This window comes from Pagrus major, chromosome 21, assembly GCF_040436345.1.
Source record: "Pagrus major chromosome 21, Pma_NU_1.0".
NCBI lineage: Eukaryota > Metazoa > Chordata > Actinopteri > Spariformes > Sparidae > Pagrus > Pagrus major.
The window spans coordinates 22683467-22701065 of NC_133235.1; the positions used below are offsets into that span (position 1 = coordinate 22683467).

General features: G+C 42.8%; 1 protein-coding gene across 6 annotated transcripts in view; it reads right to left on the reverse strand.

Moving 5' to 3' along the window:
* Window positions 1-350: 350 nt before the first annotated feature.
* Window positions 351-17599, reverse strand: part of kmt2cb (lysine (K)-specific methyltransferase 2Cb) — a 71066-nt gene continuing 53817 nt past the window's right edge. For 5 of the 6 annotated variants that reach the window (XM_073491605.1, XM_073491609.1, XM_073491607.1 and 2 more), the window contains 24 exons: window positions 17269-17582; window positions 15571-17147; window positions 15346-15457; window positions 15037-15199; window positions 14878-14938; window positions 14514-14746; window positions 11601-13268; window positions 11156-11347; window positions 9448-9612; window positions 9224-9353; window positions 8899-9046; window positions 8593-8777; window positions 8338-8474; window positions 7498-7780; window positions 6939-7078; window positions 6297-6407; window positions 5081-6197; window positions 4860-4996; window positions 4610-4752; window positions 4297-4471; window positions 4072-4188; window positions 3909-3982; window positions 2292-2400; window positions 351-2192 (listed from right to left, as the gene is read on the reverse strand). In XM_073491605.1, the coding sequence (XP_073347706.1) occupies window positions 2100-2192; window positions 2292-2400; window positions 3909-3982; window positions 4072-4188; window positions 4297-4471; window positions 4610-4752; window positions 4860-4996; window positions 5081-6197; window positions 6297-6407; window positions 6939-7078; window positions 7498-7780; window positions 8338-8474; window positions 8593-8777; window positions 8899-9046; window positions 9224-9353; window positions 9448-9612; window positions 11156-11347; window positions 11601-13268; window positions 14514-14746; window positions 14878-14938; window positions 15037-15199; window positions 15346-15457; window positions 15571-17147; window positions 17269-17582 (7584 nt within the window). In that variant the 3' untranslated portion in view covers window positions 351-2099. The remainder of the gene's footprint in view (window positions 2193-2291; window positions 2401-3908; window positions 3983-4071; window positions 4189-4296; window positions 4472-4609; window positions 4753-4859; window positions 4997-5080; window positions 6198-6296; window positions 6408-6938; window positions 7079-7497; window positions 7781-8337; window positions 8475-8592; window positions 8778-8898; window positions 9047-9223; window positions 9354-9447; window positions 9613-11155; window positions 11348-11600; window positions 13269-14513; window positions 14747-14877; window positions 14939-15036; window positions 15200-15345; window positions 15458-15570; window positions 17148-17268; window positions 17583-17599) is intronic. The other variant, XM_073491606.1, reaches the window with a different exon arrangement.

A 17599-nucleotide genomic window follows, 5' to 3' on the forward strand; every position in this document is an offset into this window, starting at 1 on the left:
GGAGAAAACGCAGTCTAGAAATGTCAGTTTGAGCGCAGACATTTCATAGACCCACATTTTCATAGAAAATAATCATTGGTTGCAGCCCTTAAAAGGTTGGGAGCCACTGATGTATTTGCTTGCATACTTGCCAATAAAGTGCCTCTGTTGAAGATACAGACCTTTCTTAGGTAAGTAACTCATATTGTTAGTTACTCTGCTAATCTTTGCTCGGCTTCTTTTTCAAAGTCAAAGATCAGTGGGTCATGCAACAATATTTTATCATCTGTTGCTAGGGAAATTGAAGATTTCTTATGGCTTAATATCTTCATATTTAACAATAAATTATTTATATCACATACACGAGTGGCTAACATGTAAAATAGTTTATTTTTGTAAATGTTTCTAAATTCAATTCCACAAACTCCAAACCTCATACTCTGTACACTTCAAAAGGCATTTTCCAAAAAAAAAGAGAGGAAAATAAAATAAAAACAAAATGAAAGAAAACAAAATCTGACTACACGACCAAGAAAATGTAGCACAAACACACTGGCAGGATGATGTAATATCATACAAGAGAAGAAAAATATCCAAGAAACAATTTTGTTACAACCATTCATTGAGAAAATATATACAATTGAGTCTTCGGAAAGTTAAAAAAATACATGCCATATACATTACAAGTTCTAAGACTGTCTCCAAAATTTTACAGTCAACTTGAAATTGTGCACGCAAAAACTCTTCCGTTTCTAAGCATGTGTGACTTGTGAAGTGTCAGTATAAGAAATATTTCTGATTAAGGAGAATGCCATCTCTATCCAAAAAGGTAGAACAACCTACAGTTCCAAGAAAAATGAGTTCCCCGTACGATTCTGTCACACACTGGCTCGTCTAACTCACAACATCATTAGACGTTTGCACCTTATTTTAAAAGCAATGTAAAAACGAAAACAGGTAAATACATGTCGGTGTTTCCTACTCGTGTTAAAAAGTTAAAAAGTTGTTTTTGGGTTTCAAAACCTAATTCACAGTTCTTTAAAATCAAACCTGATTAACAGCAAACAGATCACACATGATCTCTTACTATTTGAAGAGTCTTTTTTTTAATTCTGTAACTGATAGCTCGTTACGTTAGTCAACAAAAATATTTCTTTTTTGAGTGGTCAAAGTATGTGTAAGTCACAAAAACACTACGCTACAATACCTTACTTTTAATACAACAAAAATACTTTGTGAATTATTGTGGTTATATTACAAATTCTGTACAGAATAATCATAATATATACTCTCAAACTGAAATAACGTCCATCTTAAATAAATTTCAATGACAAACAGAACAAAAACGATTTAAAAACACCCAAACATCAAGAAGGTTAAGGTAGTATTTGGTCGGTTATTCCTATAGTTTTCTTTATGTACATTTATACAAAAGTAACAGCATGTCTTCCTCAATCTTCAAAAACAATAGCAATCTAGCCTTCTTTAACTCAATCTCATCATTTTGAGAATAAAATTCATTCACTCAGTAATAAATACAAAACCTCTCGAATTCCACACAAATCACATGACAGAGACCTATGATAAAACTGACTCATGGAATCAAGTATTTTAAAAGTTTTCGTGTGTGTGTATGTGTGTTTTTTTGTTTGTTTTCTTTTTTTTAGTGCAAGTTAATATTCCCTTCGCAGTATTCATTGCTGTACATTCCTCATTCAGTGATGTCTACATTTAGTCATACGGTATACATTAACAGTATGAAACAAAAGGGCCTGCCCTTAGTAAGCAATAAGGCCGCACCCTGCACAGTGCTTTCTCATTCGCTGGTGGATTCCGCACCCCATGTACACCAAACACACAGATACATACAGACAGACAGACAGAGGCGTCTCATACAACAGAGCCTCCCACATATGGCACGAGTCACATCCTGCTACTGTGTTCCCTTCCTCCACCCGTTTGTTTTCCTTGATCTTGATGAACCAACATGTAAATTAATTTATCTCTCCAAAGGGTTCAGGCCTTCTGCTCATTCATAAAATGACTTTAGTGTGAAGCCCGCAGAGATCACAGCATCCACACTCTATAGCAAGGAATGCATTTAGATTTGTCGTTTCTCCTCAGTTAAGCCACTTCCTGCATTCGGGAGCGCCGCAGTGGCAGGCGATCTTGTGCTGACTGGCCACAGTGTCAAACTGGTAGTCGAAACACAGCTGGAAAACAGGGAGGGAAACGTCAGTTTCTGAGCAGCACACCAGCACTTTTAACACTTGTGCACAAGTAAGAGGTCTCATCAAAGAACAGATATCTACCTCCTCTCCTTTGTCAATTCTGCGAATGCAGCTGATGATGATTTTGTAACCTCTCTCAAATGTGACCACCTCAGCAACACAATTTGGGGCACAAGAGTGGTTGATATATCTGAAAAACAAAATAAAAATGAAAAGAGAGTTATTTCATATTGCACAACATGCTACACACGACCATAGAGTTGTAAATTATATCATAGTTTCTGATTTATTTATTTTTTATGTGAAATTTATGTTGTATTTACTTCAAATCCAGATTCTTTAAGAGGCTGTTTAAATCCAAATATGCTTGCAATTAATGGGTGCGGGAACAACGCCAGGCTCGGAGGAAAGGACACTGGCATAGAAGAATGAATGGGGCGCCATTTTGGAAAACAGTATCCTTCTGTTTTTTTTATATATATATATATATATATATATATATATATATATATATATATATATATATATATATATATATATATATATATATATATATATATATATATATATATACATACACATACAAGAACAAGGGCTGATAGGGATTTTTTCAGCCAATTCCTGCAACCAATAATTAGCTTATCATGGCCGATACTGATAACTGATGATTTCACATTTTGTATTTTAAAAAGAAATTCATAACCTGTAGTTTTGGACTGTGTAGATGCTGTGCTTGGTAAGTCAGTGAAAGCAATTTAGCTTTGGAATATGGGCTCTATTTTCATCATCGACCAATAGTTGACAATATAAAATTCTGATTATCGTGCATCCCTGAAATCCCTGAAAATCCCATGAAAAGTAGCACTAGATCTGATTGCAAATGGTTACTCTAATTGACCGTCTTAAAGCTGTCTACTTGATTGGATCGGATCACTTAGGACGGATGGTATCACCAAATGTGAAAAGCCTCATTCTGAGCTGCAGGACAAAGACTTTATCCCACACATCAATAACATATTATTCGAACCATTAGTACCAGTATACAGTAAACATAATTGAAGTAACAACAGCTGTGTTTAAATGTTGCTTCAATGTTAAATGTTTGTGTGCAGGCGAACACACTAGCTCCACAGTGTGAAACTAGGAAGGAAGTGAAGCAACAGAAAGTTTGTGTGTTTAAGCCGAGTCAGCAGCTTTCATTGAAATGAATGGATTGTCATGTTTAAAAACCCAATCCTTTCTTCTGTACATGTTTTGCCAAAACATAAAAAACAAACCGCCCTCGTCTTTTATTTTATCTTAACAAAAAAACAAAAAAGACTGACGCATGTAGCAGTTATAAAAAAACCAATGCTGGTCAATTGTCAATAACCACAAACAAGCCACCCACACAAGTATGCAGGGTCTTTGGTGCTGTGTTGGGAGACTGTTACAATGGCAAATCAGATGCAGAGCCACAGTATGTTCTGCTTTTAAGACTACATTTTTCCTGACTGGCTAAAAAGGTAGTAAAACTGTATGTGAAACTGAATGGCATTGTTCAGATGCTTATACAACCTGCATGATTTAGATTTAAAATGCAGTGTTAAAATTCACATCTTAGTAAGAACAAAACATTTAATAAAGAAAGCACTTATTATTATTAGTTATTTCTGTGTTCTCATTAAATGTCAAACAACCAGTGGAATCTCACAGTACCTTGCAAGCCCTCCAGTTCGACTGGCATCAACAACATGTTCGCTGTCGATGCGGAACATGAACACTGCTCGGTTCTGTAGGGAGGAGAGGAAAATGTACTCACGTTTTGTTTTTAGATAAATAAGGACTTCCAAATCAAACAGTATCAAAAACAGATGTTTACCTGAATTCTATAGCTCTTCTCCTTCCTGGTGGCAACCTCATTTCGGAGGATGGTTCCATTGTACTCAATCACCATAGTTTGTTTTTCCATGTCTCTGGCAGCAAACAGCCCCAGGCCCTGTGAATACATTACACATGTTGGTATTCATTATGTCCACAGGAAACAGAATCTAAGAGAGTGTCAGCCTCACTCAGAAATAAATCAAATAACTATGTTAACACTGACCTGGATGCGGGAGCGGGCCAGGTAGACGTTGGCTCTCCACTCACTCTTCATCCAGCGGTACTGAGAGGACCTGGGGTGCACTACTGGAGGCTTGCTATGGGCGGTGCCACCTTCTCCTTGGGCTACATTCTGGTTAGACCTGGCACTGCTGCTGGATACAGCCTGTGGGTGTGGCCTTTATGTTGAGAGAGAAGGAATGAAAATAATTAAAATATTAAAAACTATCCAAATAAATAATGAATAATTAATGTGTTTTGCTTTGAGATAACATGCGCCCACAAAGATAATTAATGTCAGCTTCACTCAAAGTTACCTTATCACCAGTGAAGTGTAAGGAGAGCTGGTTCTTGGCTGGGCGCGGGCACTGCCGGCTGGATTGAACACGAGAGGCAACTCCACAAGAGGGTTGCGTCCATAACGGAATGAGTACCTGTCACAAGCCTCAACTCCTGGGAGCTGGAATAAATCAGCACAAGATGGGTTATATCACACAGCCTCTACAGGATGTCATCTACACATTTGTTCAGTAATTTAACTTGAGTTAAGCTAAAGCAGCTACAAACCGATTCACTGATCTTGGCGACTGCAGGGACTGTGAGTCCGAATAAGTCCTCTCCTTTCAGGTAAACAGGGAAGAGCTTCAGAGTGCTTGATTCGCTTCTTTTCTCCGCGACAGGACCCAGAACCTTATCCCATACTCCTGATTACAGTGAGATAAGCACACGCAATGATTAAACTCTGAAAAGCCTGAAACACAACAATAATATTTCTCCAAAGAACAAACCTTTAGGAGAGGTGTCAGTCAGAACCAGGTCTTGGTAGCCCTGCTCGATGACTCTGATGGCAAACTCTGGCAGTCCCTCTCGCTCCTCAACAGAGCAGATGTAGCGGCAACGGCGGTTACCATGGCGCATGCTCCAGTAAATGCGGCAAGCCTCGTAGCCAACTGGAAAGATGGCTGTTGGGGAATGGAAGGCTGCCATTTGCTGAGGGGTTAGTTGGCCCATTGCATGTGACACCAGGCTGCCAACTCGAAAGGTGTAGCCTAACTCGGGCTGCCGTACAGCGGTGGCAATCTGACGCACTTCGTCTCTCTGGACGTAGACACGTCGGAAGACGGCAAAGCAACGCAGCTCATGCTCCAGTGCTTGTCCAGCTGTTCCCCTGGGCCTGTGGGCATGACAAAGCATGGTCTTGTCTTTGAAGAAAGTGCAGTGAGCTTGCAGAGCACAGGTGAAATGGTAGACATTGGTGCAGCGTAGGCGGTGGCAGCCGCTGGTAGCTCCAGTCTGCTGGCAGTAGGCACAGCGAACTGTTTGGCCACGACGCAGTGCGAGCTCCACGTTGATGAGGGCGCCAGCCTGCGTCTCATAAACCTCAGTCGACCAAAGGGCGCAGTTTAGGTGAACCCATACGTCAAGATCTAGATTAAGAAGCCTAGCAGGGCCATCAGTGATTCCATCTCCAAACTGGTGGCAGAAACAGCATCGCCTCAGGTCTCGGAGTAAAGCAGGAGGGCGCAGGGAGGCTCCGAGTTTCTTCAGAAGCTCATCGATCTTATCCTCATCTGGGAGTTGGGAATTCCCTCTAGGCACCACCACCTGGACAGTCCACTTCCTCCAGCGGAGACCTTTCTGTCGCTTCCCCTGGTGCCAGCCGTCATGAGACCTTGGCCGGGCCTTCAGCTTCACTGTCACCTTGATGGCATCAGACTTGGTCTCTGACTTGGATGTCTCGCCTGCTGTGGGGAAGGGGATAGGAGGAGTCGAGGGGGGAGACTGCTTGGGCTGAAGCTGGGCCAGACAATGCACATCCAGCGACGACATGTTGTTACTGTACTGGTGAAGAGTTTTCGAAAGGTTCTCTGTTTGCTCAGAGGCAGGGAGAAGGGACACCGATTCCTAAAAAGAAGAGATGAGATCCATGATGTCAGATAAAAACAAACTGCATGTTATTCAGGCTCACAGTGGTGTTTCTATGTTTGTTACAGTAGTACAGACCTTAGTTTCTGTGGTTGATCTGGATTGCAGCGGTGATGAACAGTAGAGAAGGAAGCAGCTGTGACTGCAGAAGACCAGGTCTTCTTCAGATTTCAAACGGCCTTCAGATTCCTAATGAGAGACATCAGTAGTTTTAACAGGCTGAATACGGAATGAGGTGTTAAATCAAAGCCTGACGTTAAAAGAATCTATAAAATAAACATCAAAAACATACAATATTTAAATAACCAAAATACTCTAGACTGGAGTCATAGGGTATGCTGTTTAACCCACTAATTGATCCGAAATGGATTTAACTCCAGCAGGCAGGATTTACATAATCAGAAGATATATGCAGTATTACTGTGCTGCTGCTGTGTGTGTATAGATGTGTACAGCCTTCAGGCTGAAAGTAGATAATATATCCTCTAAAGTAAGTCTGGGCATCCAGTCATGACTCATCTAGTCCTCCCACAGGGAAATCAATGATAAAATGATCCATAGTTGTTTGGCAGAGAGGACTTTTCATGAACTATCTGTATTTAAAGCCTGCTGTACTTTATTAGCATCAGAATCATACTTTAAGCATCCAAGTTGGCCTGCCTACTTAAATACATAAAGTAGCAGCAGGGTAAAATATATGAAGCCTAATTAATTCTGTACCTTCATGTGGGCGGGGAGATCTTTGATGGATTTCTGCACTCCATTTCCCAGAACCACCACCTTACAGTGGCAGCACCAGTGAGGTTTACATCCAGGGCTGGCAGGGGTCTTCTGGTCAAGCCCTCGAGCTAGAGCTGCGCCTGCAGAAACAGACAAAATGTTTGGTTTTTTCAATGATTTCAAAATGCATTCTCTGATAGTAGACCTACAAGGATATGATGCTTGACTTCATATGTTAGCTTGTAAAATAAAGCATTTTAAAGGTCCGATTCAAAACCTGGGCTGCTGAGGCAAGGACATAAGTCCTACCGACTTAGCTACTTAGCTTAGCTGCCCTGAGCTCCAGAATAGTAATGATATGCAAAACAAAATGGCAGTTTGTAAATTAAGAAAGTTAATAAAGGTAATTGTTCCTAAGAATAAACAGCAGCATATTGTGAATGTGTTGCTGCTTTGTGCTTTTTCACAAGAAGTCATTATGCTTAGTTTACATCAGAAATGACATTTCAATTACAGGCTGTATTACAGTACTACATTTAATTTAGTTTTAGTCTCTCACCTGGGCTGTTGGGATGGAAACGGAAATGATGTGCATGCTGCTGTTGCATCGTCCCCTGTGCTCCACCGGGCCTTATCATCTGCCCCGGCCGTCCGTGAAGCCCTCCGTTGTCTCCTTGTCCGTGGAAGAGCATGGGAGGCCGAGGCTCCATGCCATGGGGGCCCATCCTGGGACCACTGAGCATTGATTGGGGCCCCCTGTCTGGGGTGCTGCTGACCTCGTAGCTACTGGGGATCTTCACGCACAGTAGGTCTGAAATGGCTGCCACTACACCCGTGATGTTCTGAGAACAAAGAAACATTGATTAGGTCTCGGATTGAAGCTGTCCATGATTTTTGATCAAAGACTGGATTTTTGGCATGTTGTCTGGCCCTTTTTTAAAATGCTTTTTTGATGGTATATTTGGTGTTTTTCTCAAATTAATTTTTAAGGTAAAAAAAGGCTTCTATTGGATGTTTCGAAAAATTATTTGGTAGGTTTTGAGGAAAATGTATTAGCAGGTGATGGTACTTGCTTTGGTTTGCATGTTGGAGTGACGTTCATGACAGAAAGTGGGCCCTCACATTACCTTTGAGCAGGCTAGCGACTAGCTGAAATATTTATTTTCAACCTGGGACACATAATGAAGTGAAACTGGTATGTTTTTTTGAACTAGTGGAAAACATCTGTCAAATGTAAGGTTTAAAGGCCCGTATTACTGTTATGATAAATTTGGTATAACACTTGTTTAGAGCAGTTATTATTTCATCCTTCACTAACTGCCCAGATGTCGGCCATGTTTTACTCAGTGTTATGGACTTAGGTCTATGTGGAAACAACATTAAATTAAAGTATTCCTACCTCTGCTGCAGCTGGTCTCAGTGTGATAGCTACAGACACCAGCCCTTGTTTGGAATCATTAGACATGGGGCCAAAGGGGGAGCTGAAGAACATCGAAGAAGGCTCCGTTTTGATATCCTGCAGTTTGATTTGTGAACCTAGAGAATGAAAAAAATGAGGACAGTCATAAAAATGTGCTGCACAGTTAAGGCATGTCGGATCATGTTTAAATTGCATACACAAAAACATGATTATGTTGGAGTTGTGTTTGTTTACCTTTCCCGTCAGGAGGAGGGAGCATGGGGAGGACAGGGGACAGACAGGGGGATGGTGGCTCTTCCTTCACCAGAGACAGGTCTGGGTAGCGACTGATCTCCATGCCGACAACGCTCTCAGGTGATGAGGATGGAACAAAACTGTCAGGTGTGTCCCTGTCCTTGCAAGGTTCCTGTCCTCTATTACTGGAGAAAGAGAAAGAGACCTCAGTCAAGACTGTGCAGCCCAATTGATTATCATAACATCGTCACATGAATAATCAACGCAAACAAACGTTATGATGTCACACAGTTATCTATCGGTTACCTGAGCTCCTCTTGGTTGTTGTGAGGAGGGGTGGGGAGGGAGGCTGGAACATCCACAGTTTTGGGTCCCTGTGCGATGGCCCGGGCTAGTAGATCTTCCTCTGTCCTAAATGGGACATGTAGCGGCTTTGGGACCAGTCCTTTGGACACTGCAGAGAACACAATGAACATAAAGCACAATGTCAATATGAATGTACATACTATGCCTGCATGTAGTGATGGAAATACTTCATATCTGATTTCTGTAATTTACCTGAACCCATTTCCTGATTACAGTAGTGTGAGGGAGAAATGTGACATTAGGGTACATCATCATGAATGCTTACCCATGGCAGCAGCTTTGCTGGCCAGCTCTTCTGTCGTGGCAAATCCATTGATCATTTTCTGTCGGTTCACAGGTGGTGGAGTGGGAGGAAGAGATGCCGGTGGTGTTGGCGGATTACTCAGGTTACTCTGCTGTAGAAATCACAACAAATACACTGTCAGCACATCATGCTGCAGACACACAATGTTTATCCTGTTCCAACTGAGTGAGGTAAGCAGATCTCACCTTGTAGGCCAGTTGGGAGTAATAGTCAGAGACTCCATCAAGTGAAGCGCTGCCAAAGGCACCAGACAGGAGGTTCTCTCCATTGAGCTGGCCGCTGCCATAGGGAGCGAAATGGGCAAAGTTGACCCCAATCAGTGGCTCCATGAGGGGCAGCAGGGAGAGCTGCTGTCAGGAGAGAAAAAAAAGGGACCAGGGGAAGGGACAGGAGTGAAATCAGTTCAGTTCAATCAATGTTACTGCAATGGATGTTTGAGCACAAACCACCTGCAGAGAAACAGAATCTTAACGATACAATATACATTTGTATAAAATAAATAACAAAGATGAACAAAAACAACAAGACATAACATAGACTACACTATATCTATGTCAACCTAGCATACTTAGCATCGTTAACCAATTTATTTATTAGTTGTCGATTATAAAATTAATCACCAACTACTTGGATAATTGAGGAATTGGTTTGAGTAATTTTTTAAGGCAAACTTCTCTGATTCATGCTTCTTAAATGTGAATATTTTCTGCTTTTTTTCCCTCCTCCATTATAACAGTAAACTGAATATCTATATTTGAGGATGTCATCTGTGGGTTTGGGAAACGATGATCAACACTCAACACCAAACAACTAATCAACTAATCAAGAAAGTAATTGACGTTTAATTGACATTGAAAATAATTGTCAGTTGCAACCCTACTTGTAACATAATGTTTAGGTTACTCTGAAGAATCTGTCATGATTGCCTTTTTTGAATGCAGCAATTTTTTTTGTAACCCTCTCTCCGTTTAGTTTTCATGTTTTAATAAAAATCACAGGTAAAACAGACAAAGGAAAACATTTTTAAAAAAGACCTGAATTGAGTAGGTGGTCGGCATTCATAAAGGAATTCCCCACCAGAGAAGCCGAGAAATGAATAATGCAGGCATGTTCATCTTTTTATAAGAATGTAGGTGCACTCATTTTAAATTTTTCCTTAATCAAAAAAACCTGTTATTAAAAAATCTTTCAACATCACCATGGCAATTCAAGGAATAACACTCATTGTGGATTTGGTATGTCGGGTTACATCATCATTACATAGTTCTTTCATCTATAAAATTGCCCAGTAAAAGTAACCTCAAATAGCTTGTTCTGCCTCAATTGCTATCTGAGAATGTGGCCTTGAGTTAGAGTGAACACTGGAAGAATAAAGTCTAATCTCTACCTCGCTGCAGACTGCAGAGCAAGGCAGGAAAATGGGGGCAGAAAGGCACACAGTCACAGTCATGATTTCTCTACCCAAATTAATTTTATACTTGTGAGAAACTAGCATGCAACAGTACATGCTCATTATTTCTGCTATGATGATGAAATGGTATTGTACTGCATCTCTAATGAGCGAGGCAGCTTCATAAAGTTGAAATCAATGAGAGACTTGCAATATAATCATGAATCCTCTTCCATTGTCCTGAATAATAACAGCTTCTAATACCTGTGTGTGCAACTGTCATCTAACTAGGACCTAATTACAGTAATATGCTTATGAAATGTGAAATAAGTGTCTCTGCATGTGGTGGAAACAATCTTCTATTCTGGCAGTAATGAATACTTTAAAATTCTGAATAAAGGATTCAGATTTCAGGCTATAATTTACATTCCCAAAGACATGAAATAGTGCAGCTCCAACCAATTCATAACGAGCAGGTTATAAAGTGGCGAAATCAATCTTACCTGTTTGATTTGGGTCATTACAGTGTCAGGGCCAGAGTGCATCAGCTGTCTCTCATCCCCCTCCTTCTTTCTCTTCTTGTAGCGAGAGGCGGGTTTGTCTCCTCCTTTCGGAGCCCTCTTGTTCCTCCCTTTCTTCTTCTCCTGTTCAGGGAGCAGAGGTCCGGGGAAGTCTGGGGTGCCATCCGAGTATGCCTGGAGATGAGATAAAGATTGTGTTTCATAAAAGGGCATGATTTAACTTCAAATTACTTGAGCAGCATTATGGCTTCAAGTTAGATGTTTTCAAACACACAACTATGACTCATGATTCAAAAACTGACAGCTATGACTCATACCAATTTAACAATGACGCGCCTCTCATCTGAATTACTTAGTCTGTCTATGACTCACTATGTTGGTCAGCCCCTCAGTGCTCTAACTGTGTGACTAACACAAAAACACTGACCCCGTTGCTGTCCATGGAGCACTGCCTCAGCAGGGATTTGCAGTCCGCGGGATCCTCCTCCTCTGAGCGCATACTCTCCTCTGACCTCTGTTGGGAAAATCCAGGTGGAGGTGTGCTCTTGTTCTTCAGAAGGTGCTTCAGTAGTTCATTGCCAGCCTCCCCCTTGTTTGGACTTTGCCCTGCAGGGAAGGGAGACACGCTCCCTTTATTACCCTCTTCCTTCACAGAGCTCATATCAGAGCCAATGTGCCCTTCTCGTGGCCCATGACACTCGCTGACATCAGTCTGCTCCAGCTTTATGTTGTTCAGGATCCTGTCATGTTCCTGAGCCTGGGCTCTTGCTGTGTCTGATGAGAGACCAGGTTGTCCAGATTGGCCTCCAGAAAGCTGCCTCTCCAACTCTGAGTGACTGGGGGTGGAAGATCCCAGTAAGGGGGACCTTGACAAGTCCTGGTCACCAAAGAGATGGGTGTTTCTGGTTGGAGTTGAGGAGGTGTCAGAGACACATGGTGTGAGAGGTGCTGTAAGGTCTGAGTGTGGAGTTGAAGGAGTCTTGACTGAATCTGCATCGTCATCTTTCTTCTTTTTGCGGTTCCTCTTCTTTTTTCCTTTCTCGTCTGGGATGATGTTGGAGTAGAGCTGGATTAAAGATTGACCTGAGCCCGGAAAGTTAGACGGTAGAGGTGTGGCTCCGTCACCTCCGAATGGTGGACCCTCACCTGGCATTTGAAGCATCATTCCTGGTCCACTGAATTGACGAGGTCGGGGTTGACCCTGGGGAAAGTTATGGCCTTGTAGGGGAAGATTGTCAGGCCCAAAACCAGGCCCCATGTCACGGGGCATCATTCCATTGCCCATCATGGCCCTCCTTTCACCTTGCATGAACGTCCCTGGTGGTGAGCCCATACCAGGCTGCATGCCCTGCTGCTGTGGGAACACTGGTCCAAGTTGTTGCTGTTGTTGCAGAGGAGGCCTCTGAGGCTGCATGAAGTCCTGCGGCAGCTCCGCGTTGAAAAATGGCATCTGAGCGAGTGGAGCCATATTCCCGTCTGGCCCCATCATCCCTTGTTGCTCCATTTCCATACGGTGTTTCAGGGCTCTCTGTCGTTCAACCTCCTGCATGAGCTGCACCCTCTGTCTCTCCTGCTGCTCCCGAAGCCTCTCCCTCCTCTCCCGCTCCTGGAAGCCTTCACTGAATGGGTTGTTGTCATCAAACTTCACACCACCTGCCTGCATGGGTTTTACACCACCTGGTGGAGGTGGTGGTGCCTGCGGATCCACAGGCATTTGTGAGTGTTGAGGTATGTTACCCATTGGCATCTGATGAGGTTGGCCTGGATTTCCTACAGGTACCTGCGGGGGCATCATAGGTGGCATTCCGGGTCCGCTCATGGGCATGGGAGCACCAGGATGCCAGCCAGGTGGTGGGTTGGGCATACACGGAGGAGCATTTGGCTGGCCAGGATGAAGTGGCATCTGCATCATGGGGTTCATAGGAGGTTGGACCATTGGTGGTCCACCTGGTACCATTGGTGGTCCACTGGGCACCATGCCAGCAGGACCTGGCATTGGGTGCATGCCAGGCATTATGGGTGTCATGTTGTTTTGTTGCTGTTTCACTCGGTACTCCTCTATAAGCTCAGCATGCTCCTTCTGCTGCTTGCGGATCTGAAAGAAAACACAAGACATATTCATTAAAAAAAAAGGTGAATGAGGATCTCTGTGAAAATTACAAAGAAGTTATGTGTTGCCTGCAAGTCGTTTTTATCACATTTACAAGACAAAATTATGAGGACACTGGTTTACCCAAGGGAGAAAATGAATTATTTTACTTTCAAACAGTAACTAAAAGAATTGAAGATCTAATGAATTTAACTTTAAAGCCAGAGTGAGAAAGCACAATCAACCAAGCGTTTCTTTTTTTGTTTTCTTTTAGCTGTGCTTCTTTAGGGAGTCAAACCAGGTTGACCGGTGCAGCGCACACACAAGCTGTTATGTTTTGACTTCTTCAGTTTGTTCAGATATTGTTTATCATTTCTCCTCAGAAAGAAAATGGCTAAATCTATACATTCAAAGCATACCCTCTCTTAGTGTTTATGAAAATACTGATTTAAATTTAATTTTTACTATAGTCTTTCTGCTGTTCTCTGCTACTAGCCCAGATAAGAGTATTTTAACCCCTCAATGGTGTGTATAAGTATTGTAGTATTCTAGAAGTTAGATATTCAAGTATCATGACAACACTACTGTAAATCTACAGTATCTGTTAGATCAATTAGCCTAATTAATTAATATTAGTGCATCATATTCCGATTTTTGAACAGATGCTGCGTTATGATTCAAGATTAGTGGAATTAATTAGTTTTCCATCATAAATTTTCATTTTCACAGAATAAAAATCCTGATTTGTTGATGTACATAACAAACTGACATGTTTTCTTACATCTGGAGATCTCTGCATCATGACAATACTTCATTATTATGCTGTCTCGTTACACATTTTTCATTTATGAAAAATTGCAGTTTCTTGCGATTTGGATATTTTCCTTGATCATAATGTGATTTAGATAATATTTGGATTAATTGTGCAGCCCTAATAAATATCTGATACAAATTATGTCTGCTATAAAGTAAAAATACAGGCAAAGGCAGCTTCTTTTCTGCCCATAAAAAGAAATGATGTCGCTCCTAGGAGTAAAAAATAATTGAAGGTAATTAAAATGATGAACATACATTATGTCTTTTTGGTAAATGCTGATCAAGTTTTTTTAAATTTCAGCACCATAAACTGTCCTTAACATGTTCCAAAATCTGCTAACTGGACCAATGAAAGGACAATGCTTACGGCAGCCAGTGTGCAGAAGAGGGCTGAGACAGAATTAAGTGGCAGAGCTTGTCAGGCCGAACATTTACCTGCTCCAGTTGTTTCTGCACTACACCCTGCTGCTCCGTGACATGTTTGAGCTGCTCAGCGTCCTCCTCGGGGAACTCTCTCCCTGCCTTCTTAGCTGTTCTCTGTTTGGCAGACAGGGCTTTCTTAGACTTCCTGTGAGCTCCAATCTTCTCTTCCAGAAACTTCTGCTGCATTTGAAGTAGTTGCTGAGTCTCCTGGAGCCACTCCTCATACTGAGCCCTCTGAGCATTGTCTGAAAGAAGAAAGAGGCTCTTTTGTTAGCAATCTTGACAGCATGAAAACACAAACATCTTAACATTTCTAGGTCTGACAGACCTTCAAACCAAAAAGCTGCAGATGCATATACATTTTTTGAGAACTTACTGACGAATCCAGGTCCAAAGTTTGGAGGATTCGGTCTTGCTACTTGTGTCAATTTGCCATCCTGAAAGCAAGGTTGACAAGTAAGTAATTATATTGCAACTTAGCTATTTTTATTATATAGTTTCAAATAACATCTGAGCAGATTAATGATTCAATTACCTGTCCAACAACTTGTGGAGGAAGCGGAGCACTTTCAGGACAAGGTTGTACAGGAACAGGAACAGGAACAGAAACAGGAACAGGAACAGGAACAGGACCAGGAACAGGAACAGGAACAGGAACAGGACCAGGAACAGGACCAGGACCAGTACCAGGAGGAAATCTGCAAAACAGCAATACCACGGCAATGCACCATTTAGTCATGTAATCAGTCATGGTAAAACTAATACATACACTGCAAATACCATTATTACATTTTGTACTGAAGCACGAAAATGTATTCAAGCGATAACAAAGTGAATTTTTCACCTGTTCATGACCATTGGGGTCATTCCCATGTTGTTCTGAACCATGACTTTGTTGATGCCTTTCAGTGCAACCATTTTAGCTTTCATGATGGGGTCAGTGATGGCATCAAAATCTGAGAATGAAAAATAATGCACTCAGAACTCACTTAGAAATCATCACAAAATGCTGGTAATCTCAAACATTATCATATACTAAAAACTAGAAGTTGTGGCCAAAACAATTTACCAATATTAGGGAAGAAGGAGTCGCTGGAGCGCTGTCGTATCATGGCTTGCATCTGCCTCTGCTGCTGTTGCTCCTGCCTCTCCTGGTCTAGGAGGTCCTGCAATAGGAGTGGCTGCTCTTCCAGAAGAAGAGGACGATGCTGGCCGTGACCCAACGCCTGGTTCACTGCGTTCTGCTGAGCCTGGCTCAGACCACTCTGGTCCACTCCAGGGAGTAGCCCCACCTGGTGGTCTGCCCCAAAGCCAGTCAGAGAAGCTTCTCCTGCAGTGGTGGCGTCAGGTAGTGTTTGAGTCATGGGAAGTCCAGGGGTATGGTGAGTGTCAGTGACTTGGTTCTGCTGGGGCATGAGGTTACCTCCTTGATTGACAGATTCAACAATTGGATTTAATGACTGCTCTTCAGGCTGCTGCTTAATGAGTAAACTAGACAGCACTGGGGTGGAGTCAGAGAGCACTCCCTGCTGGTTTGAGGTTAAGGTGTTTCCAGCAGCTTGCTGGTCTACCACCTCAGGAGGTTTCTGACAGTCCTTGACCTCTGTTTTAATTTCCTGCCCAGGTGCCAAAGAAGCAGCATCCTGACTCCCAGGGGCTTCCAGCTTGACTTCAGCTGAAGACTGCTCACCTGAGGCCTCTGGCTTTGCCAGATCAGACGTTGAACTGGATGAAGCCTCAGTTTCTGTGTTTGGATTTTTGTTCATGTCTGCGGTGTCAGTATGATCATCCATAGGATCACTGAGATCCAGTTCCTCATTAAACATGTCTTTCTTGATGTCATCTAGGTCAGGGTCTGTATAGGCAATGATGTCAAATTTCCCAGAAGTTAGGAAGTCATCAAGGTGTAGGTCATTTGTCTCAAGATCTAAGTCTTTGCCATCATCAGGATCTAAATTTAGGTTTTCCAAGTCTGCATCTACCAAGTCTTTCACCTCCACGTCCTCCAGATCTTTCACTGCTGATTCTTCTGCATCCAGTTTCTCCTCCACAGCTTCACTGCTTGCCACTGAGCCCGTCTCAGTGTGCCCAGCAGGGGGTGCAGTCAGGATCATAGATGCTTCCATGTTCTGGGTTACACTTGAAGCAGGCTGGCTCATGGATCTCATCAAAGGAGATTGTTTGAGTGTGCCGTTTCCTGACATATGGACTTGCTGATGAAGATTGTCCATGCTGGCAGATAGATGTATTTGGCCAGTCTGGCTGGCCATGGGGTCTGCCATCCTGAGCCCCTGATTTAAATGGAACCTGGGATCTCCTTGAAAGCCTGGGGGCCTTTGACCCTGCAAGTTAGGGTCCATGTTTCCTTGCATGGCACCTGGAAGAAATGGCAAACGTGGCCTGTTTTCTATTGCTCTGTGTCGCAGCTCAATAAAGGGCTGGCCCATTATGTTGTGCTGCTGCACTGGCATACCACGTGGTGGGAAGTGCTGGGGCAGCCCCATAGGGTTGCCCCCCATACTCTTTGCCATTTCAGCAGACATGGATCGTCTCATTTGAGGAGGGACATCCTGCATTGGGTGTTGCCCCCGTGGAAAGAACTCCTGGGGCCCATGAGGTCCTAGAGCCCCAGGTGGAAATGCAAACCTAAAATAGGATGAAACATTTATAAATAAGAGAGGAAGGGAATTCCTAGTGTTGTGCAGTGTTGTGCTGTCAATCACAGAATATCAGCAACACAAAGGTGTAATTAAAATATCACACCAACCTTGGTCCCTGATGTCTCAAATTAGGATCTCCAGGATGTGGGCCCCGGGGAATTTGTCCCTCATTAGGGAAAGGGGCACGCTGATCGCCTGGAAAAGGTCCAGGAAACCTCATTGGTGCTCTCATGGGTCCTTGTCCTGGATAAGGTGGAGGCGGGCGGTTAAACATTTCCCCCTGCTGCCCAGGGCCCTCCTGGGGCCAGGGGCGTGGTGTTCCTGGGGTTATGTTGCCAGCAGCCTCCTGAGGGCCCCTCTCCTGTCGAATAGCACTCCTCTGTTGCTGTTGTTTCAGGATTAGTTCTCTAATTCGTTGTCGCTACAACACACAACAAA